General features: G+C 39.4%; 1 protein-coding gene across 1 annotated transcript; it reads left to right on the top strand.

Moving 5' to 3' along the window:
- Window positions 1-509: 509 nt before the first annotated feature.
- LOC107756191 (ankyrin repeat domain-containing protein 50-like) lies at window positions 510-26,689 on the top strand. The gene is made up of 5 exons (XM_016573222.1): window positions 510-623; window positions 3,640-4,373; window positions 9,661-9,878; window positions 22,388-25,923; window positions 26,431-26,689. Exons 2-4 carry the CDS (start codon window positions 3,913-3,915, stop codon window positions 25,918-25,920), a joined length of 4,212 nt encoding a protein of 1,403 aa, XP_016428708.1. The 5' UTR covers window positions 510-623; window positions 3,640-3,912; the 3' UTR covers window positions 25,921-25,923; window positions 26,431-26,689.

Genomic DNA, 26,689 nt, shown 5'->3' with positions numbered 1-26,689 from the left:
TCTCCATCTTCTGCTTTACCTGATAATAATTGTCCCTCATTTACATGTGATTATTTACTTATTATCTCCCTCTCTTCCACATCACACTAATGCTTTCTTGTTTGTCACAAGCATCTGATGTGCTTTTTTGTCCTGAAATTGTCACTGTGATTTTAACACAAGCTTTAATGAGAAACACAAGCCATCTGAGGATCACAACAACAAATACACTCATAGATACAGGATTAGCTAAGAAATAAATGTGTTTTAAGAATGTTTTGCTAACATTCCCATTAAGCTATGAAAGCATTATTTCTGAACGTTCTGTTGCAAACGTTAAAGTAACATTCCATTTTATAATTTTGCAAACGTTATGGGAACGTTACTATTAAATGTAGTATACATATGTGTATGACAGAACTACATCTCCCGTCATCCTCTGCGCATGCGTCATGCTCGATGGGCGGAGTCTCTGCTTCGGCGAGTGTCGGTCTGCGGGAGGAGCTCCACAGAACAAACCGACACACAACCCGAGTGGAAAATGTGAACGGAAGATTCGGGATTGGGAATAACGACAGAAAACCGTCCCAAGAGTGTTTCTCTGTGGATGAGATGCGATATTTGAGAGGACGGGCGCGCTGGAGGTGAGGTGTTTATTAGATATTTACCGCGTTCAGCTGAAGTTCCTCTCAGAGTCACCGCGTCTACGCTGAGTGACGCGACGCGACAAACTAGAACGCTCCCGTTATGACCAACGCAACGCTTGCGGCGCCGACAGCAGGGGCGTTCTGGTGTTGACGCGTCGCGTCGCTCTCGCTCTCGCTCTCGCTCAGAGTAAACGGGCTGTTTCAGTCAGAATAACCGTTAAAATAACCGTCACGATTCAAATGTTTTTAAATTTGAAGACGAATGTCTAATGAGCGGAGCCCGTGTGATGTGTGTGTGGGGCTCGGAGTCTTTGTCACCCGGGACGGGCGGAGCTCGGGTTTGGTGTGTGACCCGTAGGTTGTTTTTGTCGCGTTCTGGTGGGTGTTTGAACGGCTTTGGTTTGATGGGTGTTTAAAGATCCGTTTGAAGAGTCGCAGCGCGCAGATTCATTCCGGCCCTCACAATAATTTACTCAGATGACCAAAGTTTCCGATAAAAACAACAGCGACTACACTAGTTATTCTTACCACAGTAAAACTCCGCTAGCTTATTATTATTAGCAGGTACTGTCCTCAGAAAGAAAGTAAAGAAATTTGACAGATTGTAAAACTTCCTGTCAAACACTGTTTTAGAGAGATCCCATATTCATTTATAGTAACTTTACAGTAGTAGCTGTGGTGATCAGGCTTTGTTGGTTTTATTATTTGTCGACAGCCATGACTTGACATTTTTCCATTCGAGGAAAATCTGGCTGTGTGTCAAAACCTAGTCAGAATTTTTGGGCTATTCTGAATTACTAATATTTTTGGAGCATCATTTGTGAGTCATCAACATTTTTGGGGCATAAGATCCATTGAGAATCACTAGTATTTTGGGGTCATCAAAGTATCATTATTAATCACCAATATTTTTGGGACATAATTTGTGAGTCAACAATATTTTTGGGACATAATTTGTGAGTCAACAACATTTTTGGGACATAATTTGTGAGTCAACAACATTTTTGGGCCATCATAAGATCCATTGAGGTTCACTAGTATTTTTGGGTCATCAGAGTATCATTTGTTAATCACCAATATTTTTGGGACATAATTTGTGAGTCAACAATATTTTTGGGACATAATTTGTGAGTCAACAACATTTTTGGGCCATCATAAGATCCATTGAGGTTCACTAGTATTTTTGGGTCATCAGAGTATCATTTGTTAATCACCAATATTTTTGGGACATAATTTGTGAGTCAACAATATTTTTGGGACATAATTTGTGAGTCAACAACATTTTTGGGCCATCATAAGATCCATTGAGGTTCACTAGTATTTTTGGGGCATAATTTGTGAATCAACAACATTTTTGGGACATAATTTGTGAGTCAACAACATTTTTGGGACATAATTTGTGAGTCAGCAACATTTTTAGGCCATCATAAGATCCATTGAGGTTCACTAGTATTTTTGGGGCATCAAAGTATCATTTGTTAATCACCAACATTTTTGGGGCTTAATTTGTGAATCAACAACATTTTTTGAGGCATTGTAAGATCTTTTATCAATCACCTATATTTTTGGGGTGTCAAAGTATCAGTGTGAATCACCAATAATTTTTGGGGCATAAAGGTGTAAATCATTGTGAATCCACAACATTTTAGGACATCAAATGTAGCTTATATTCCAAGTCTTCCCTAAATGTGGTGATACAAGGGGCAACATTTAGGGAAATTTCCGTCTAAAGTATCCAGATGGAAATGTGTTGCCCATTCTCAAGGGGAAAGTGCCCAAGTAACATCGACACTGCTCAAAATGTTGCCCCGTGTATCATCACCTTTAGATTCCCTAAAAGGTTGCTGACTCACGAGCTGTGCTTGATTCTCCTGCACTTATTGAGTGTTTGTGTTTCTCCTCACAGTTGGCTCAGTATTTGCATATGTTTCAGTGGTTCGTTGCTCTTTTGAATGTTGGCCAAAATGCTTGCTGTATATCATGCCAAAGATGCTGTCTAGGTAGGCAGCTCATCCGAAGGAACCTATGATGCTCTAAAATGGGTATTTTTGCACAGGTATAAAGTCAACATGACTCTCTGTTTACAATCTATTTTGCTGCATTTGCATTGATTTTACCCATGAGAAAATTATTGGTTGATAATAAAAAGTCTGTATATGAAGGTGGGTGATAAGTTAGGAGGAATTGATGAAATTTCAGAGATAGAGCAATTTATTATGAAAGATTACAAATAACTTTTTTTTCATTAATTGTTTATTTACATTTGTGCATTTTGCTGATGGTTTGTGGGGGGCATAATACTATCATTATGAATCACCAATAAATTTGCGACACCAAAGTATAATTTTGTCAACATATTGTTTAGGACACCAAATGTAGCTGTATTCATTATTAAATATTATTAAGACATGCTTTATGTTAATTGGCCAGTGCTTTATCCAAAGCGATGTACATTGCATTCAATGTGTACATTTGATCAGTTAGTACATTCCCTGGGAATCGAACCCATGGCCATTGCATTGCTAGTGTCATGTTTGAACTACAAGAATTCTCGCTGATTGTTTAAAAAATGCTGATCTTATCAAATTCATAATCAAATGGAAGTGCTGCACAACAGAGGTTTTCTGGGGCATCAAAGTATCATTGCAAATCAACAACATTTTTTCAACAAAAAATTTAAGGGGGTCTGAATACTTTCCGTACCCACTGTATCTCTGAAAGATCTGCGCGAGGATATTGTCACGTTCTCGCGAGACCAGTCAGTGCCACGAGATCTCGTCACACCCCTAATGATTATGAAGACAAACATGTTTTTCATTAATACTTCAGTTGCATTTATTCATTTGGCCGATGCTTTATCCAGTGTACATTTGACCAGTTCATGCATTCCCTGGGAATCAAACCCATGACCATTGTGTTGCTAGTGCCAAGTTTGAGCTGATTGTTCACTATAACATCTTACAAGTAAGCAGAGTGAATTGTCATTACATGTTGGCTGTGGTGTTTGTTTCAGGGTGTTTCATCAGTCTGTTAGAGCTACGTTATGACAAACACTGTGATCTCAGAGATGGATTTGATGGAGACCTCGCTGTGTAGGGTCTGAGGATTAAACCCCATCACCTTCAGGGTCCAGTTCTGCAGTCCACTGGTCCTCTGTTCATCAAAGGGAGGAAGGGTCGCTCAAACTCATCGAGATGATGAACGGGTGTCTACGCAGATGCCCTCTCAGGGTTTGAGCATGTCCATTAAAATCTGAACGCCGCTCTTGACCCGCAGGACACAGATCATGGCCCAGACGAGTCTGCTGCAGGGCAAACGCTTCTACTGCCGAGACTGGGTCTTCCACAAGATCCAGCACTGCCTTCAGGAGAAAACCAGCAACCTCAGCGCTCCGGGAACCGCAGAGCAGCTCAACCCCGTCGGCGGGGCGGGGAAGGGCGGCTCGTGGGGCGTCCTGCTGGTCGGCGGTCCCGGCAGCGGGAAGACGGCTCTGTGTACGGAGTTACTGTGGCCCAGTTCGGTTCACGGCGTCCACCGAGGCCTGCACCAGCACTGCTTGGGCTTCCACTTCTGCCGGGCCGAGGACTCGGACACGCTGTGCGTGAGCGGCTTCGTCCGCGGGCTGGTGTCTCAGATACGCCAGTCGGGACTCGTACCGGAATACGAGGAGAAAGTGAGAGAGCCGGCGGTCCAGAGCGCACTACAGCCGGGAGAGTGCGAGAGAAACCCAGCTGAGACGTTCAAGAGGTGAGCAGCAGCATTCGTTTGCCATTCAGAAGAGTAGGTCTTTCATTTACAGCTTTAAGGCTTAATTAACGAACTTCTGTGCCATCATCGTGTCTCCGATCAAGACACTGAACCTCTGGTTACTCCAAAAGTATGATAAAAACAAGAAAACGATAAAAAAAAAAATGAAAACATGGAATTTGGAAAAATAAAGTGGAATTTAGGAAAAATAATTCAGATTTCATAGGGCCCTAAAAAACTGTTAATAAATTGTTAAATTTTAAGTTTCATGATTTTAGTTAGACATGCTTTTTGACATGCATTTTGTACTAAAATATTATTTAACTATTAAAAAGGAATTCTGAAAAATTCAGTTGTTTATTGGATTCATTATCAAATATATTTATGTAACATTTTTTTCCCTAAATATATATTTTTTTCTGTCTGTTGGCAGTATTTTCTGATTTACTGAGAGATAAAAAGAGAAACCCCAAATCCCCTCTGTAAAATCCTTTAACTCTAGTTAAAGTTTATCCAGTGTTGAAATTTCTGTTATGGAAATTTATTCAAAATAGTGCATATTTAATTAGATAATGTCTCATTTGCATATAGAGGCTAAACATAACATTTCGGAAAAACTGTGATTAATCATCTGGTGAAACTATGGTGGTATTTATTAGTTAAAATATTTACCCTATTCACTTGTGCTGTTTTGATTTAAATATATATTTAAAAATGATAAATAGTGATATATTTCTGTCATAATTTCTTAAAGTTAAACCAGACGTTTAATTTTGGCAGTTGTAGTGAAGACTTGAGTTTCTGTGTGTATTTGATGATGTTTTTTTTTTTTTTAATGAAAAGGTGAAATACTAGTGAACTCAGCAGTTCTGGAGATCAAAGAGAGAGAGCAGGTGCTGAATACATCACGAGCATGACATGTGCTTTAGTGTGTGCAGTAGATGAAACTCATTCACACTGATCCTCTCTGCATCGCAAAAATCAGTGGTGTGTGTGTGTGTGTGTGAGTGTGTGTGTTTGTGTGTGTGTGAACTCTTGTCTTTTGACGAGTGTGTTGATGTGACCTCGGAGTGAAGGTTTCACTTGCAGCAAACACATGAACTCTGTGAACTCTACAGTTGTGCTGAAGATCTGTAGATGATTGTAAGAGCTCTGTGTTTGTGTTAAAAGGTCGAGATCAATCCGAATTCTGAGTCAACATCTGATTTACTCAATATCAGTTCTCTCAACTGTTCAACAGTTTGGGGTCAGTATGTTTTTGAAAGAAGTCTCTTCTGCTCACCAAGGCTGCATTTATTTGATAAAAAATAAATAAAAATAGTGAAATATTATATTACAATTTAAAACAGCTGTTCTATGTGAATATCTGTTAAAATGTAATTTATTCCTGTGATGTGCAGCTGTAATTTCAGCATCATTACTCCAGTCTTCAGTGTCACATGATCTTCAGAAATCATTCTAATATACTGATTTGCTGCTCGAGAAACATTTCTGATTATTATCAATGTTGAAAACAGTTGTGCCGCACAATATTTTTGTGGAAACTGTGATGCATTTTATTTTTCAGGATTCACAGATGAATAGAAAGTTGAATAGAACAGCGTTTATTTGAAATAGAAGTCTTATAAATGTCTTTACTGTCATCAATTCATCGCGTCCTTGATGAATGAAAAGGATTGTTTTAAGTTCAGGTTGGGTTCGGATCGTGTTGATTCACAGGGTTTTGTTTGAAGGCCGGTTTCAGTCATGATCTTCCAGACCTCAGATGAGCATGTGGTGTTGTTGTGGAAGGAAATGCGCAGTGTGATGGTAAACTGAAGCCCATTGATCAGGTCTGTGTTTTTACCGCGGTCAGCAGGCAGGTTAAGTGCTTTCACTGCGGATCAGTCATTCCATCGTAAACATCGTAACGTGTCAAGAACAGATTTCAGAAACAACGTTTGTAGTATGCAAGCGTTTTGTCAGCGTGCACTGAACACTCATCTAAAGCAGGATCTGTTCATTTGTTCCAGGACAGACGGGGTTTATTGTGGGCTGGTGATGTGGTGTAACTAATGAAGGATGAACAGGGTGGAGCTCAGTCCGTCTCTGAGAGATGATTCAGCAGTTTGTAGTCGATGGTTCAGAGTTCAGACAGACTCTCTCTCTCTCTGAGCCGATGCTGATGTCGGTGCTCAGCTTGGGAATCTGTGAACGTCTCTCAGCCTGCGTTTCCACAGAGCAATGATGGAATTGAATACAATACATGAACATTGTGATGCTGGTTTGACTATCAGAGTCATTTAGTCCGTGTCTTTTTATGCAAGCGTTGGTTTATGGTGCGGCACAGATGAGACTCTGGTTCACTTTTCTCTAGAGTTTCCTGTGTCTGCTAAATTGACTTTTAGTCAATTTTATTTATATAGCACAATGCAAATTGTTTCAGCTTTACAGAAAGTCATGATGTTAATGTTTTTAATATCTTAATATCTTCATGCCTTATAGTCACATTTAGCAGATTAGAGCTGGACAATAATATAGTTACATTTTGCAATGATATAAACAATAAAACAGTTGAGATTTGCTAGTAGTCACTTTTCGTGAGTGTATTGTATCAGTGTTATTTTAGTGTCATTAGTATACTATTATAGTTTTTGTTAATATTTTAAATCAAATTTTAGTTTTATATTTTCTTTTCTTTTTTTTTTACTTTTAATTTGAGTTTTACTCATTTTATAGTTTTTGTCATATAATGTTTTTATGGTACTTGTTCATTTTAATTTATTTAATAGTTTTAGTTTCTCTAATTGTAATATATATATATATATATATATATATATATTTTTTTTTTTGGTATTGTTAGCAGAATTCGGCCCTCTGCGAAAACTAATTGAGGAACCCTGGTATAAACCCTTGCAAGCACAAAAGTTTGATGCATGTTTTTCCAAGCATTTTAATATTAATAACACTTTTTTCTGTTTTGAGCCTTTATGTATTTTTGACAGATTTTTTAATGGATATATATATTTTTTTTTTTAATTCAATTAACATTTATGTTTTATTGTTTTAATTAATAATAACCCTGGTATGTATGCAAATAAAGTTTGATATACAGTATATCCAATTTTATATATAGAGCTATGCGATAATATAGTTACATTTTGCAGTGATATAAACGATCAAGATGGGAAGGTGTATGTGGGTAGAGTTATTAATTTGTAATGTGGTGATAGTAAGGATTATGAAACCTGTAAGGTTTTGTTCAGTTCATAACGTTGTGAAGTGACAAGCCTATTCGGTGAAGTGTGTCACTGCTGCAGTTTAATGATTCATGTCTCTGTTGTTCTGATTGACTGCTACCTGACAATCTGCTGTGTTTCTCTGCTCCAGTGCATGCTGGGAGATTTCAGGCCATGCGTCCACACACGTGCACAAACACACTCTGTGTCTGAGCGTCGCTCTGTTAATGTGTGTGTGACGTGGGAGGAATGAGACTCTGTGAACTGCCACATTAGGGCCTTTCGCACCGCTTTAGTTCCAGAACTAAAGGTACAGTACTAAAGTACTGGGACGATTTTGCGCGAACTATTTCCCAGTACCATTTAAAGGGTTGCATTCGCAACGAGAGTGTGTACTAAGAAGTGACGTAAGCCGGTAAACAGCGTCGTCATTTGTGCGTGGCGTTCAACAACAGAAACAAAAAAGAACAACATTAACAACAGGAGGACGCTGTGATCGGAGCTGTGTTTTTGTTGTGTCTCGCGGGTTTCACAATAATGGACATGGAAAGTCGACGTATACGTAAAGCGATTGAAAGAACGGAAAGGAGGACTAAGAATCTCCAACGACAACTGACAGTGCTACAAGTGCCTGCACTTCAGCGTCCGTCCATCTATCGCTGTTCTCCATACTTGCGAAATAAGTTGACACAATGTTTACAGTATGTTTACACAGCGTTTTAAATCATGGCGGGTGAGGGCGTTTTCATACGCGTTTGGCCAATCAATGTCTACTTACGTCACGATTAGTACCAGTTGTTCTGGTTAGACCCTGCTCCGGAGTAGGAGCTAATCTGGTTCTCGAAAAAGGCAGTCCGGTACTACAATCGCACCCAGTTCCAGCGGTGCGAAAACGCCAAAAAGTGGGTAGTTCCACAATTAGTTCTGGTACTATGAAAAGGTTCCCGCGGTGCGAAAGGCCCTATTCAGACTCATCTGTGTGATCGGTCACATATACAGTATTAGAGTAATGGAGCAGTGATATGATGAGTGATCTGACTGCTTCATGACTGCTGCTTGTGTAGAGACAGATGAGATCAGACACACATGTGCACATTAGTCATGATCTTACTGTACAAATATCAGATTTAAAAACAAACAAAACCTCATGTCAGTCTTCTGCAGTGATCAGATGGCAGTGACTCCAGCAGCGATGATCGAGTCCATTTAACTGTGTGTGATTATAATGACAGAAACAAACCGGAAATGACTGGACAAACACATGAGTCAACAGAGCTGATGAGAGTGAGTCATGAAAATGGAATTTATAACACAGAATATCACGGAATTAGGCCAGTTTTTGGATAAATCAAAAGTAGGGCTGTACACTTATTAAAATCCCATTATAAACTAGCGTCTGAATATTAAAGCTCATAAGCACTGCTGTGTAAATGTCTGCATGTCGTGCGTGTCTGTTTTCTCTAATACACATACTGAAGCACACGTGACGCATGATGAGGACATGAACACATGAACTTCATCTCCAGAGCTGCTCTGAGACTCAGCAGCTTTACACCTTTTTATTCGAGAAAACTATCATTATAGACACACAGAAACTAGAAGGATCAAAATACGTTTGAACTTATTTAACTTATAAATAAGGTTTAACTTGAAGAAATTGTGACAGAAATATATCACTGTTGCACAGTAGAATGCACTTCTTGAAGTAATAAAAATAACAATAATAATGTGATTATTATTATTGTTGTTAATAATGTAATATATGTTATTTATTTAAGGAATAACACCATTTTTCATCCATTCATTGAATTTAAACAGTGAAGCTCTGTTGTGTAGCACTTTGTTTGCCAAAATATTTAAACTAAATAACAAAAACCATTAAAGCAGAATCAAGAAAAATGAAAACTGAAAATACAAAATTCAGGGAAAAAATAAAATAGAATTTTGGGAAAAAATAAAACTGATTTCTGAATAACTAACAAATAACTTGCTGAATCTGACAGTTCTTCTATTTTGTGATTTTTAAATGTTATTTGAACAAAAAGTGTGTGTGTGTGTTTGTCTCTCAGGTGTGTGTTGCTGCCGCTGCTGGGCTGTAAGGCTCCGTCTCAGGCTCTGTTTGTGCTGCTGGACTCAGTGGACGAGGGCTGTTTGACCGGAGACAGAGATCAGAGGTCAGCAAACATCGCCGAGCTGCTGGCTGCCCATCACGAGCTCTTCCCGCCCTGGCTTCTGCTCGTCTGCTCGGCACGCCGGCAGAACAAACACATCACCAAACTCTTCACAGGTGACGAGCTCTACCTCGACCTCACCTGAGTCTGAGTGTTAGATAATCAGATTATTGCATGTATTTACATCACTCATCAGATCATATCAGCATCTGTACTGAATTACAGACCTTGAGATTTTGAGTTTTGTGTGTGTGGTGTATCAGGGAGTCTGTTATTGTGTTACTTTGCATAAAAATGAATTATGTTGCATAACTGGTTTCCTTTTTAGGACTAATGCAATATTGCAGTGTGTTCATTTGAAAACTGAATAATGTCTCCCAGTGCTAGAAAGTAAAGGCGTTGTTGTTGTGTGTGTGTGTGTGTGTCTGAGTCAGTGGAGATCAGACTGGATGAGTTTCTCAGGCCTGCAGCAGGAAATCAGCACCAGATGTGTGAATATTCCTAATGAGCAGAGAGACAGTGAGCGTGTATTATGTGAGGACAGATAAACTGTTGGCCGTATGGATTCAGTCTGAAAGAAAACCACTCATTGACAGAGTTTGTTAAACCTGTGATTTTCCTACTCTGACATTTCTTCAAACCCTTCACTTTTTTTTATTTTTTTATAAATCTCAAACATCTTATAAGTTTTTAGTTTTTAATAATATATTTTTATATTTCAACTTGGATTTCAAGTTATTTTTCCATGAAAATAACTGTAGAATCTGGCAAAGCAAACAAACACTTTCTCAATATTTCTTGCACCAGAACATTCTTGATTTAGTTTACGTTGGCACTTATTATATGCATCTTTTGGCTTGTTGTTTGGGCTTTGCTCATAAAGCGTTCCAGAATATGAAGTTATTAAAGTGGGAAGGTGCAGGTTCTTATCTTATCTCATCTTATCTTATCTTATTTGCAATATAAAGCATTTGGAGTTATTATTTTTTTTCCTAACAAGATCTGCCAACAGTCAAGACTCATTCCTTTTTCCCTGTGATTTACTTGCACCACTGAAATATGTCATTTAAAGCGATAGGTCACCCAAAAATGAAAATGTGCTCATCCTCAGGCCATCCAAGATTAGGATGAGTTTGTTTCTTCATCAGATTTGGAGAAATGTAGCATTGCATCAGTGTCTCAGCAATGGATGCTCTGCAGTGAATGGGTGCCGTCAGAATGAGAGTCCAAACAGCTGATAAAAACATCACAATAATCCACAAGTAATCCACAGCACTCCAGTCCATCAGTTAATGTCTTGAGAAGACAAAAGCTGAAACAAATCCAGCATTAAGATGCTTTTAACTAAAATACGAGTCCATAATCCATAATAACGCTTCCTCCAGACATGCAGAACATGCAGATTTTCACTTCTCCAGATGTTAACTGATGGACTGGAGTGCTGTGGATTACTTGTGGATTGTTGTGATGTTTTTATCAGCTGTTTGGACTCTCATTCTGACGGCACCCATTCACTGCAGAGCATCCATTGCTGAGCAAGTGTGTACGTGTCCATTGAGACATTTGAATCCGTAATATTGACGTGTACATGTATTTTTGGACGAGACGTTTTTGCAGTTTAGTTTCAGTTAAATGCTCTTTCCTTCACTGTGGATTTGAGTTTCGAAAGTTGCAGTATGTTTTTATAAATCACTGAAAATATAAGCCTATGCTTCACTCTCTATTTCATTTGCCATGTGTTCATCATTTTTGCAAACCACAAGCTGATATTAATGTTCCGATGTTCAGTTGTGCAGTCGTTTCGTTTTTGTTTGTGTTGTGTTTCTGATGACATCACAGCTGGACTGAGAAGAAATTATTTGAGTTTTTTTACTTGTTTGTGAACAGGAGTGTGTGTGTGTGTGTGTGTGTGTGTGTGTGTGAGTGTGAGTGTGTGTGTGTGTGTGTGTGTGTGTGGTGGCTCACAGTAAACATCCGTGACCAGTAAACACTGACCTTAGTTCACTGACCAGAAGTTCAACCAAAATCCCGAAGTGGTTCCTGTCCAGCATTAAAATCAGATGCATTAAACCACAGATTATAAACACCTGCTCTAAAGTCAACATGACATCAGCATTCACTTTGCTTTCTGAATAATACGTTCCTGCTCTTATTGTGCACATTATTGCATTGTCTGCTAATATAAGGCTGCTGGTGGCGAATGCTAATATTAGCTAGTAGCATCATGGCAAATATAGCGATGATCCAATCAGATTCACACTGAGTATTCTGTTTTACTCAGAAATGCATAGTTTTATTAATCAAGAATGCATTAAATTGATTAAAAGTGAAACAAAACCTTTATAATGTTATAAAAGATTTCTATTTCAAATAAATGCTGTTCTATTCAACTTTCTATTCATCTGTGAATCCTGAAAAATAAAATGCATCAAAGTTTCCACAAAAATATTGTGCAGCACAACTGTTTTCAACATTGATAATAATCAGAAATGTTTCTCGAGCAGCAAATCAGCATATTAGAATGATTTCTGAAGATCATGTGACACTGAAGACTGGAGTAATGATGCTGAAAATACAGCTGCACATCACAGAAATAAATTACACTTTAACAGATATTCACATAGAAAACAGCTGTTTTAACTTCATACAGAGATGTTTACAGGCATGAAGCGACATTTGAGTGTTTCTGAAAGCGTCGAGTTGTGTTGAGCTCTTATAAGGCATAAGAGACCGTTTATGATCTTCATCACATTATTCAGAGTCTGACTGAGACGCTACTGGAGTCGGGTCAGATGTCAGATTCGCCCGGCTGTGCGACACGCACACGCTTATTCATTAACATGTTTGACTGTTAGCAGTGTTTGGGTGTGAGGGCCAGACCTCTGTGACCTCTGTGCCGTTCCCATGGTGACGGGGGCTCGGGGTCAAAGGCTAATCTGTGGGAAACAGTGCAGAACTGTCATGTGCCGCACTGCTGCTGGTTTAAATGACACAATACCAACATCTAATTTAAACTGAAATACCAGTGAAATTAATTATTCTTAATTTGAATTTCGATACTTGTGCAGCACAACTGTTTTCAACATTGATAATAATCAGAAATGTTTCTTGAGCAGCAAATCAGCATATTAGAATGATTTCTGAAGATCATGTGACACTGAAGAGAAGACTGCAGTAATGATGCTGAAAATACAGAGAAATAAATTACAGTTTAACAGATATTCACATAGAAAACAGCTGTTTTAAATTGTAATTGTCAATTATTATTGGTGCTCAGTTATTAATGTATATGTGTGTGTATATCGGCACAGTGATTAACTAGAAAAACTAAGCTTCATGACAAAAAGGTGACTGTATCTATCTTTCCATCTCCCTTTTTTATGCGCATCTTGAAGTGTTGCATCAGAAGCGAGTGATGGTAATGCCAAAATAATATTAAAATTTTTTTTACGTTTTTAGTTTTTACGCTTGCTTGAGGTGGTTTTTGAGTTGTGCGAAAAGAGTTGATGCAAATAATGGGAGATGAAAACGCCTTTTGCAAATAAATTCCTCCATGGATTATATATGAAAATCCTAGTAGTTCTCCTACTTTTCTTAGTAAAATTTAGTGCCGGTTTATCAGGAAGTGATGATTTTGTTCTCTTTGACTCATTGGATGGAAACGGTACTTATTCGCGCATGTTTTATGCAATTTCCAATTTTGTGCATAAGTTAAATTCGCAACTTTGGATGGAAACTAGGGGTGCTCTGATCAGGATTTTTGAGGCCGATCACAGAAAGCAGTATCTGCCGATACCGATCTTTTTAAAGCCTTCTTTTTATCATTCATAACTATTTATAGTGATACTCCAGTCAGGATTTTTATACATTTACTCGGGGCCTGAATGTGGGTAATTCCTCTCTTAGGTGTCTCTTGTGAGAGGAGAAGCAGCTTTCACACAGGAGTCCGCACCTGATCCGCGGCTGTTTACCACAAACACAACATTTATCCATTAGTTTCATTTCAAATTCAAACACTGTCACTGAAAATGCTTTTTCAGCATTGCAATTCTTTTTTTTACACAGTACAGTAATACAATCTTTCACAGACATGTTTAAGCACAATAAATATAAGCAACACATTATTCAATGCTTTTTACTTTTGCATTTACTTCTAGATTTATATATTAAGTTGCTCAAGCAAGTGGCAAAACTTCAAACAATGCGCTGTTACTTTAATTCAGCGCTTGCAGCGCAGCAACAGACTCGGTGCGGAAACGATCTCTGCACTGCAGGACTGCAACCGTGTGCAGTGAACGCTTTAATCCGTTAACATGAGCGCGGAAAGAATACGCACCACATATGCACTGCAAACGGAGTTATGTGTGTGCGCTGCGAGTGTGCATGAGCACAGTCTCCAGGAGAGCGCGCGAGTGCTGAATGGTTAAACACTGGCAAGAATTAAAAATAAATGCAATTTATAAACTTTAGTGACGATGTGACACTGCCTCGACTGTGCAAGTGACTATTCCTGTGTCAACTGTGCAGCATGCAGCTCGCTTATAGACAGACTGTGGTGATTTGAAGCCATTTGCATATTTTGAGAGAGAAAGAGAGAGCGCACACGCGAGTGGTGATTCACTCACGCTGTTTGTGAAATTACGTCTCACACAAGGTTATTTCACCCGCACCGGACAGAGACTGAGACGGTGCCGCTGCATGTCGTGCCAAACCTCTCACGGCAGCGTCATCAGCTTGAGATCGGTTTTTGAGATCTGCCTTTTTAGAGACCGCCGATCAATCATCCCAACGTGATTATCGGCCGATAGTGATCAGTAGCCGATCAATCGGAGCACCCTTAATGGAAACCCGGCTTGAAATGTGCTTTTGAATTACTCATATAAAAATTGTTGATTTTCCACTTGCAGTGCTGGGAATCACCACAGATCAGAAAGAAACACACACACACACACACACACACACACACACACACACACACAGGCCCCTTGTTCACAGGTGAAGTGTATATCTGCCCCCTGAGCGTCTCCAAAGTCTTCAAGTTTCCTTCCCTTGGAATTTCTCTCTCTCTCTCTCTCTCTCTCTCTGGTCAGGCTGTGTTATATTGTTGTTGGTGACAGGCCAGACTCTCCAGCATGAGGTCTAGGAGTGTTTATGTGTGTGCGATCATATCCCATCATGCTCTAGACTGCTGATTCTGCCTTAGAAATGCAGTCCTTTTAAAAACGGCCTCAAAGCCGCACCCTCTGTCTTCTGAAACGCTGCTCACATTTAACCTTGAGCTGGCAGTGCGAAACCCTCTGAAGTGATCAAGAAGAGAGACGTCATGCTAAATGACTGAAGTGCTGCTCGTTCTAGTGGCAGAGATTGAAGAAATGCATGCTTCATGCTGGCAGAGAGAGCAGGAAGAGTCTGGTGTCTCTGTCTTTCCTGCAAACATCCCGATCCTTGAGCTGTCATCGGACTGATGATGAGCCTCTGTTCTGATTGGCTGAGGCTTTTTAACACTTTTGTAAAAACAAACAAACCTACACTGTCCGAAATGATTTTTTGAGTTATAAAGATCGTTGGACTAGGTTTTACAAGAAAATACTATTTCTGTCTTTCTACTTCAAAATGTCATGTTTAGTTTGTGTTACTTGCCATTGTCTTTATAATTACTGTGAGTTTGTTTTTATTCATTATGTGTTGAATTTGAGGCAAAAAGTCATATTCCTGGATAAAAGTGGCTGCCAGATACATAAATGTAAATATAAAAATGACTAAATAAAAACAAAAGGAATATTATTAGTTTAATATTTAAATAAAATATTAATACATTTAAATATAAAAATATACAAGTATATAAATAAAAAAATATTAATTTCTTCAACTTTTTGTCATAACCATGTTAAAAGTATACTACTCAACATGTTATTTAATGTATTTAATAATAATAAAGAGTCATTGCTAATAAAGGTTACTGCTGATGATAAAGTTTCACTTGTTTTGAACACAGAACAGTGAAATCAGACACATTTCTGTAATTTGACTTAGACTCAATACAGTTTATTTTACATCAGTACTAAGCTGCAGCTGCATGCACTGAGAAGTAAAGTGAAATAGATACTGCACTATTATATTACAGTTATCATTGCATCTGGTTCAACAATAGCGCAATAGCCTTTCATCTCGGTCTGCAGCAGAGAGCATGTCTGTACATGATTTTATGTTTGTATATAATGATTTTAGTTCTCTATCTCTGTGAGAGCGGCCCGGTCCTCTGACTCAACACAGTCTGAAGCGTTTGTGTGTAATCTGAACACCGTATTTGGATCCGAACACACACACTTGAGCTCTGAATTGGGCGGCTTGCGTTTGGGACGTTTGCTGATTCAAGTGTATTTTAGGAAACTTTGCTCTCTTTAGTAAGAGCTCAGACGCAGACCTGCAACTAATGACGATAATCCTGCCGATAAGGTTAACTATTCATATCAGCTCAGCTCAGCTCTCAGCTACATTTAGTTTAAGCATCAGCTTATCTCAGGGTTTAAAAGACAATTAATGCTTAGTAATATTATTGATTTGACTTAGGGCTGCACGATTAATTGAAATAAAACCGAATAATTAGACATGCTAAAACAGAATTTGGTAACAATAAAACATAAGGTTGGAAAAATAAAAAATTTCATAGGGCCCTAAACATGTAATATTTGTTAAACTTTTAATAAATTGATGTTAAATTGTTTAAGTTTCATGATTTTAATTAATTAGACATGCTTTTTGATTAATAAAATGTAATTTAACCATTAAAAAGGAGTCCAGAAAAAAAAAAACGCCCCCCCAAAAGCCGTAAACCTAGGGGAAACACTGAGTAGTATTAGTAGTAATATTATTACTATTATTATTTATAGACATTAATATAATCACAACATTAACTATTATTATTATTTTATTATTATTATATAGCCATTATTATATAATTATGACAAACTTGGATTTTTCTTGTTTTTTAAATTGCATTTTAAATTACAATCGTAATTGTTCTTTGAAAAATTGCAATCCACTAATTTGACTGCACTGGCATCAGATGAGCACAAAGCTTGAATGGAATTGATCTGAATAATGACTGATTTTTCTGTAGAGCTGCTGAAATTGAATTTTTTTCCATAATTGATTAATTTTGCAACATTGACACTGTTATTTTCTTGTTTGTTACTGTAAAGCTGCTTTGAAACAGTCTGTATTCTATAAACAGGTCTCAGCGCTAAGGATTTTTTCTGCTTGCCCTGCCAATATTTTCACTGGCCCTGCCACACACACACACAAAAAAAATAATTATAGTTGTTTTTAACATTGTTTTTGGCTCATGTTATCTTGTATTCTAATAAATAAGCTTATATGACACCAACATTTTAGATACCAGTTACATTTTACAGTTCTCCATTCCAATTTCAATACCACAGAAAAAAAAAACTAGCCTAACAAATATAAAGTTCAAACATTATTAAAGGCAAGTGAACAGTCAGTAAATAAGAACAAATTACAAGAAATAGCACAAATAAATAAATAGAACAGTCATACAAATTAAAGATGCTTTAGATGTTTAGATTTGAAGGTGTTCAAGTATAGAAATTGAATACTTAAATGTAAAATATCATATTTTCTTCACTGTGAATAAATTAAATATGTAGATTAATCATTGTTAAGCTTAATTAACATTAAGGACACCGACAGCAGTTGGTAAATTAGGCGCCGTCACTTTAAACACAATTTAAATATGTATGTATTTGTCCGTTCAAGCGCAAGAAGATGCAGAAAGAAACTCTATACGGGGCTCGCGTGTTGCCTGAGACACGGCGTTGTATCTCAGCCAAATATTGTCCTCCTAACAAACCATACATCAATGGAAAGCTTATTTATTCAGCTTTCAGGTGATGTATTCATCTCAATTTTTTAAAAATTGACACTTATAAATGGTTTTGTGGTCCAGGGTCACATATGTGTGCGCTGTATGCACAGAACACACTGAATGGGGTTGTTATTCACGTCGTCTTGTGCTTGAATGCGTTAAAATCGCTTTAATGTTCATATTGGCAAGGTGTATTTGTCCGTTAAAGTGCAAGAAGACGTGAAATCTGAGCACAGTTTGAGACATTATTGAGACGTGAGATTACAGAGATCTTTTTTCAGGAGGAACATCTGAGACTTAAACAAAAGTTGAATCTCATTGCAGAGAGTTGAGATATTGAGGAGATCTCGTTTGTGAAATCTCTCTTTCCTGTGGGAACACAAGCTGTCTGAATACGTGCATGTGAAGTTCACACACCCGAGTGTTGTTCACAATGGCCACTCCTTATGCAAGCACACCTGTCTGTCGCTCTATCGCATGATTGATGAATTAATTTATGGTGGAAGATCCAGTTTCCTCCCAAACAGCCTGCAGCATCTCCTGAATATAACAGCAGGGTGGATGTTGTTGTTCGACGGCTTTATCAGCAGGTGTTGTAGAGTTTCTGCCGTTCAGACAACACTCTGTGAACAGCACCTGCATCTCCAAATGATTTTATGATACAAAATTATTGTATTATGTTATGTGTTAAAGACAAGACAAAACGTGATCTGTTAACATATGTAACCCTGGACCACGCGGTAGGAAATTTACAAAATATCTTCATGGAACATGATCTTTACTTAATATCCTAATGATTTTTGGCATAAAAGAAAAATTTAAAATTTTGACCCATGCAATGTATTTTTGGCTATTGCTACAAATATACCCCAGCGACTTAAGACTGCTTTTGTGCTCCAGGGTCACATATCTGTGTATATACAGCCTGTTAAACCTGCCGCTGTCATCAGTAATAATCAAATAGCAGTATTGCTCAGAAAAAAGAAAATCCATGAATGCCCTTGGGGGAAAAAAATGATGTGCTTTATTCATATCAATATAGGCCTACTCTGTTGAATTAATCTGCTGTGATGATAGTTTAACTGGTGAAGTTAGGCTACATTATATATTATATACATTATAAATTTCGTAGTAATATAAATTTGTATTAAATACTAGAGAATACTTGGTTTAATAATTCTGGATTAGATAGAACTGGTGGAAAACATGATCGCAGTGCAATTATGTGAGGAAAGAGGAGAGACGAGTAAACTTTTTTTTTTTTAATGAATGTATAGATTGAATTTATACTCAAATTTATACTTGAACTTTTCGTTCATTGCTTGTAATGTTTTTTTGTTCCCCTTTATTACCTTATACTTGCTTATATGTTTTGAAGCTATATTTAGTTAATAATTCCTAACATAAAATAGTTTTTATTTATTTTTAATAATTTAATACAAATACGTTTATATAATTTAATAATTTAATAAAATGTATATAATTGCTATATTTAACATAGTCAAATATAGCAATTATTTAATATATGATGCAATATAGTTTTACTGTATTGAATATATAATGTATTCATAAGATTAAGAAGAATTTGGCACAGAACCACATTTTCTTCATTGGAAACATGGAGAGCAGGGTCAGATTGGGCACCGGCATCCTGTCGGGGTTTCCTCGACCTCCCGCCTCAGATTGAAACTACATGTGTTTGGGAGGATGCTGAAAACATAATGAAAGAGGTTTGGTTGGCTACAGTTTTTTTTAGAAGACTGAAAAGATGAACGTTTGGAATGCCTCCAGTATTTACTAGACAGTTATTTGTAATCTGTATTCTAAACCCGGTGAACTCTTTAACCAGTGGCAGCTTTCCAAACCCAACATGCCTTCAGCCCACTTAAACAGATGAGTTAGTTATGTACAGGACCCGCCGGCCAAATAACATATTTGGGTCATCTGTTCCACTGCCCCACTTTTAGTCCCCCTGCAAGGCCCCTTCCTCTTTCAGCCTTTCTATTTCCTTCATCTGGAGTCGCACAGGCTGAAGGCTTGGAGACTGTTGTGTGTTTTGAAGGCAGGGTGAAGGTCTGGGTCAGTTAGTTCACTAATGACAAAAACAGCCCTCAGACGGGACGGGGCTCAAAGAGAAAACATGGGTTGTAAACTGCACTACATGCTGCTACTATTGACCCATTCAACATCGCTTAAAGATTATTGTGGTAAACTGGAGCAAAATGTTACGTAATAAAGCAGTCTGGTTTCGTAAGTAAAAATTTAATTAATTTTCTCCAGAGGGGCTTTGATTTTTAACAATAACAGATCAATCTTCAAAGACAGAGTTGTTGTGAGCTCTGAGGTTGTTAATCAATTGTATGCTTTTGTTGAACCAACCCATCTGTTCGCATTGTCAACTTAATTTTTTTAATAATCGTGTTTAATAGTAGAATTCATGGTGAAAACTACATTACCCATGATGCTGTAGAGAAAATTCCACCAATCAGAATCGCAGCGAGCACTTGCGCCAAAATATATATTTAGCTCTGCCCATTCTCATGAAGCTCCACCCACTCCCGTGAAGCGCCGCAAATGACGTAATCGAGTCACGTAAATGCTCTCAAAATACTTGCATATTTGTGTGTATATATATGCGTATTTTGCATTGAACTTAAAATACATTGTTTTTGTAGACATAACCAACAACTTTAAATTAATATTTTTATATTTCTTCATCGTTTTAATTCGATTAATATCATTTTAATGCTTCGTGGGATTGTAGTTCTTTCCCTCACTAAAGCCATTAAGAACACAGTCTTGTACTTTTGTCTTATAGTCCGATTTACTTTTTTTTTTGCTTCAAATCAAAGTTTGTAATGGGATTCTCATCTTAGCTGGTTGGCTTGGTTCGTGGTTTATAATGCTTTAACAAAGACTTTTTAAAAATTCCTATGGCAAAAATGCTTCCAGAACCACTGCTGCTGAAAAAGTGGGTGGGCACTAATGCAATCTATAACTGGATATTAAAAGCCAACGGTATGAAGGAGAAGAAGAAAAAAGATGGCATGAAGGCGGGATGATTGTCCACAGGTGTGCCTCTGTTGTCATTCATACCCCGGTTTAGATTTCACACAGGTTTTATTTGGGAAACCTCAGCTGTTGATGTCAGCCTCGGGCCTTAAGCACCAAAGACAAAGAATATAACTCCAGAGCCCTTTCAGAAAGATGGACGTTATATAATCTCATTCAAAGAACTTTTCGAACTCTAAGGGACTGGCCAGGAAAGATGTAATCTGTATTCTGTTTTTGTGTTGCTGGTTTGTCTTTTTGAAGGACTGAAACACTTTTCTGAGGTTCGGCTTGAAAAGAGTTTTGTATTTACTTGGGACTGTTGTAAACACGATTCTTTTAGAGAGGAAGTAGGCCTATTTTTATCCTCTTTCCCATAGACAATTGACTCGTATAGATTATATGAATGAGCGACCAATTAAATTACATGGAAAAGGAATGTTTTGCTGCTCTCCCACCAGTGGGGCTGCAGAAAGATTGAGACGTGAACGGCCTTAGAGGAGTTCATGTTTTTTCCTTTCCTTTGACCTCAGCGTGTCTGAGTCCATGGGAACTGTAAATAAAATCTGTGCATAAAATGCTCGATCTGCCCTTTGGGCCGCTGTTAAACATGCGTGCCGACCCTGAAAAAAAAACTATAGAATTTGCACTTATCTGAAGCAGAATGCCTTGACATCTGTTGGCATGAGTGCTTGTTTGTAAAACCCTTGGTTCTGCCTTGTTTTATTTTGCAAAAGTCTCTTTACAGTTTATGTGAAACTCTCGAGTGTGCCTCATACTTTGTGAAGTTGCAGATGTGACCTAGTTCTGCCACAGGAATCATTACACGTCTTGTTTTATTTTCTAGAGAAAACAAAGCAAATTCCAGTCATCTTTTCTGCAGGAAAACTGCCTTTATCTGTCACTGCTGAACTTGAGTTTTGTATATTGTGCATGAAGATGAAGGTCCCTGTGTGTGTTTGCAAAGCTGCTGATGCAGTTGAGTGCACAAGTTTACATTCCTCTTGCGGTATCTGCAAGATGTCTAACATAAAAAAAAAAAAAAATGCATTTTTTTTTTTTTTTTTGTAGTATTGGCTTGATGAAGCTGTTTCACATAACAGATATATTCCACAAAGCAAAAAAACTACTGAATGAACATAAATGATCCTGTCTTGAGTTGTGAAGCTGCCACTGTTCTTTAGAAAAAGCACATTTTGAGATTTTCACAATTGAGGGACACACACACACACATTCTTATTGATAAGAATATACTAGGAACCAAGGGGGAGAACACCTTTGTAAACAGGAAGAAAAATGTAAATTGTTATTATTTTGTCTTGTGGTAAAAATAATCAAGTTTTTGAACACATCTTTCCAAAGCTAACCTAATTTGTGTACGTAAAACTTAATCTTTTATGAAAACACCTGTCAGATTGTAGCTGACATCACCAGATCAAATATGCAAAGTCAGTGTTGTCTGCTCGTGTCCCAGTTTTCTAGAATTCAGTAAATGCTATGACTTAATCCACAATTTATGTCTCAAATTTTCAGGCTGATAATCATAGCTATGTATAGCTATCAGCTTACTGATTTTTTTTTTGTTTCTTCATAGAGACATGTCATGTGTAAACCTCACTGTGACACTAGCAGTCCTCTGTACGGACTTCAGGCCAAACTAATCACCTTTTGTCTCTGTCCTTGTAGGATTCCGTAAGATCAGCCTAGATGACCTACGGAAGGCCTACATTGTAAAAGATGTGCAGCAGTATATCCTCCACCGCCTAGACCAGGAGGAGGCCCTGCGACAACACCTTACCAAGGAGACAGCAGAGATGCTGAACCAGCTTCACATCAAGAGCAGCGGCTGCTTCCTGTACCTTGAGCGTGTTCTTGATGGAGTGGTTGAGAACTTCATCATGCTGCGGGAAATCCGAGACATCCCGGGAACACTGAATGGACTCTACCTTTGGCTTTGCCAGAGACTGTTTGTCAGAAAGCAGTTCGCCAAAGTCCAGCCCATCCTTAATGTGATTCTGGCTGCCTGCAGGCCGCTGACTGTCAGGGAGCTCTATCATGCAGTCTGGACTAAAAACATGACTTTGACGATGGAGGATTTTCAGAAGAAGATGGACATTCTCTCTAAGTTGCTTATTGATGGACTTGGCAGTACTACGATCTTATTTCACTACAGCTTTGCTGAATGGCTCCTGGATGTTAAACACTGCACACAAAAATACCTTTGCAATGCAGCAGAAGGACATAGAATGATGGCCATGAGTTACACGTGCAGAGCAAAGCAGCTTAAGCCTCTGGAGGTGCAGGAGTTTGCCTACCACCTGATCAACTCGAACCTGCAGATTGAGCCCTTTAATCTTGCCCTTTGGATGGTGTGGAATGGCACCCCTGCTAAAGACTCCCTGTCCACTTCAATCCCAAAAGAACAGGAGGTACTCCAACTACTGGTCAAAGCTGGGGCTCACGTCAGCAACGAAAATGACCACGCTTCATGCATTTTGCAACAGGCCTTGGAACGCGAGGACTCAATTCGAACTCTACTAGATAACGGTGCTTCTGTTAATCAAACTGACTCCAACGGGAGAACTCTTTTAACCAATGCTGCATACAGCGGGAATCTGGATGTCGTGAACCTTCTTATCTCCAGGAGAGCCAACATGGAGTTGGAGGACAGCCTTGGACAGACAGCACTTACTCTGGCAGCTAGACAGGGCCACACCAAGGTGGTCAACTGTCTCATCGGGTGTGACGCTAACATCAATCACACAGACCATGATGGCTGGACTGCCCTTAGGTCTGCAGCCTGGGGAGGTCACTCGGAAGTTGTATCTGCGCTCCTGTATGCAGGTGCTAAAGTGGACTGTGCAGATGCTGACAGTAGGACTGCCCTGAGAGCTGCCGCTTGGGGAGGTCATGAAGATATCGTCCTCAACCTCCTTCAGCATGGAGCTGAAGTCAACAAGGCAGATAATGAAGGACGAACGGCGCTGATTGCTGCAGCGTACATGGGTCACAGAGAAATTGTAGAGCATCTGTTGGATCATGGGGCTGATGTCAACCATGAGGATGTGGATGGCAGGATGGCACTCTCCGTCGCTGCTCTTTGTGTGCCAGCCAGCAAAGGTCACGGTGCCGTTGTGAGCTTGCTGATCGACCGTGGAGCCGAGGTAGACCACTGCGACAAAGACTGCATGACCCCGCTTCTGGTGGCTGCCTACGAAGGCCATGTGGATGTGGTTGATCTGCTTCTAGAAGGAGGAGCAGATGTTGATCACACTGATAACAATGGGAGAACGCCTCTGCTTGCTGCAGCGTCTATGGGACACGCTTCAGTTGTCAACACTCTGCTTTTCTGGGGTGCAGGAGTGGACAGTATCGACAGTGAAGGCAGGACTGTGCTGAGCATTGCATCCGCACAGGGGAACGTGGAGGTTGTCCGAACTCTGCTGGACAGAGGACTAGATGAAAACCACAGAGATGACGCGGGCTGGACGCCATTGCACATGGCCACTTTTGAGGGACACAGACAAGTTTGTGATGCTCTCATTGAACAAGGTTCCCGCTGCACAGAGGTTGACAACGATGGACGTATCCCTTTGATTCTGTCTGCTCAAGAGGGTCATTACGACTGTGTGCACATCTTACTGGAGAACAAGTCGTGTATTGACCAGAGAGGGTACGATGGGAGAAATGCTCTCCGAGTTGCAGCGCTAGAGGGACACCGAGACATCGTGGAATTGTTGCTGAGCCATGGGGCGGATATTGACTTCAAGGATGCAGACGGTCGCCCAACTCTTTACATCCTGGCACTTGAGAATCAGCTGGCCATGGCGGAGTACTTCCTCGAAAACGGAGCCAATGTTGAAGCCAGTGATTTGGAAGGAAGAACGGCCTTGCATGTGTCGTGTTGGCAAGGCCATGTAGAGATGGTCAGATTACTGATCAACTACCATGCGGATGTGAACTCATGTGATAACGAGAAACGATCCGCTCTCCAGTCAGCAGCTTGGCAGGGTCACATAAAGATTGTTCAAATCTTGATTGAAAATGGCACCGTTGTAGACCACACATGCAATCAAGGTGCTACAGCTCTGGGTATCGCCGCTCAAGAGGGGCACATTGATGTGGTTCAGACTCTTCTAGAGCATGGTGCAGATCCAAATCACGCTGATCAGTTTGGACGCACTGCCATGAGAGTGGCAGCCAAAGGTGGTCACACATCCATAATCAAACTCTTGGAAAAATACGGCGCCACAAGTCTCAATGGCTGCAACCCGTCTCCCGTGCACACCATGGAGCAGCAAACGCCCGCTTCGCTTGCTGGGAAAGTACAGTCACTCACTATAAAGTCCAGCAGCTCTGGAAGCACAGGAGCTGGCGACGTGCATTCTGCAGGGCGAGGACAATCCAATGGACCTATTCATGCTTTCAGCTCACCATCTGAGTCTCCAGACTCAACCGTGGACCGACAGAAGTCCTCCCTCTCTAATAACTCTCTCAAAAGTTCTAAGAACTCTTCACTGAGGACCACTTCATCCACTGCGACTGCCCAGACTGTCCCCATCGACAGTGTCCATGCCCTTTCTTTTATTGAACAGATCCAGCAGCATTCACTGCCTCGCAGTCGTCAATCAATCGTTTCTCCCTCCTCCACCACCAGGTCCATCGGCACTCAGCCTGGCTCTCCAACCAGCGAGTATGATTGGAGCCAGGTGAAGCCAGGCCTGAAGTCCACCAAAGTGTCCAAGAATGGCCAAAACTGCTCAAACAAAGGAACATCTGGTGAGAAGAAGAAAAGCAAGAATGGCTCTTATTCACAGAGCCAGGTTCTTGAGTACGAACTTACCCAATTTGATAAAAGGCTTGTGATCAATAAGCCGGTGTCCAACATTGCAGTTAAAGATCCTCAGTGTAAGATCATGGTGGGAAGATCCAGCGCTCTGGATTCTGTCCAATCGCAGGAGAAGTTTTACATTGAGCCCCAGAGCTGTGCAGAGAAGAAGAGGAACGGCATTATGACCAACCCCAACTATCACCTACAGGGAAACCAGGTTTTTCTTGGGAGAGTTTCAGTCCCCAGAACTGTTTCCAGCAGGGGCCACCAGGACCTTCTGGACAATTACCCAATAGGGGAGACTGAATTAAGCTTGAAACAAGCCCTACAGCTCCAAATTGAAGGATCAGACTCTGGGTTAAACTGCAAAAAAGAGACGCCATTATAACTGGTGAGTACATGACATTTAAAGACTATTGCACAGTAGTTCAAGTTGAGAGATTTTGTGGCTGAAAGCACATTTGTGACTTACATTCACAGTATTAGATTGTCATGTCGATTTACAGTGTATTATTACATAAAGCTGTAATTTTGTAGTGTTTATAGCGGTGAGTCGTTTATATAAATATATGTAGAGTATAAAGCTTTTGCCTTTTAAAAAAACCTTGTCAGTGGTTCTCAAACTATGGTACATGTACCACAAACTTCTAAATGCTACTGTTGTGGTACATGTTTGTTTTTTAGATGCTCTTCTACTGCAAAGGGCAGCGTGATTTATCTAAACAACAGGAATATTCGTTAAAATCTGGTCTTTGTTGTTAAATACGCTGGTTTTCAATTAAACTTGTCGATTAGGTGGTGCTTGGGCACCTTGATTCGGTCAAAGGTGGTACTTGGTCTGAAAAGTTTGCCAATAACTTCTTAAATACTGACTCAAGAAGTTTTTATGCCATTTCAGATGTCTTAATCCTAATTCGTCATTCAGAAAGAGACTGTGCCAAAGTGAACGCTTTCATCCGCAAAAGAACTGAAACCATTTTCCACACTTCTCTGTGGAACATCTCAAGAAGAAAGGAACGTGAGAGAACCGAAGAGGGATTATTGCCCAGCGGTGATGCAAATTAATACTTGTGCCTGTCGATGCTCCAGCCTTCTTGTGGTGACCATTATGCACACAGACGCTTTTAATTTAATGCATTAATATTTAATAGGCAGTG

The sequence above is a fragment of the Sinocyclocheilus rhinocerous genome, unplaced genomic scaffold, assembly GCF_001515625.1.
Source record: "Sinocyclocheilus rhinocerous isolate Xijiao unplaced genomic scaffold, SAMN03320098_v1.1 scaffold3308, whole genome shotgun sequence".
Taxonomy (NCBI): domain Eukaryota; kingdom Metazoa; phylum Chordata; class Actinopteri; order Cypriniformes; family Cyprinidae; genus Sinocyclocheilus; species Sinocyclocheilus rhinocerous.
This window is presented reverse-complemented; position numbering and strand designations above follow the sequence as displayed.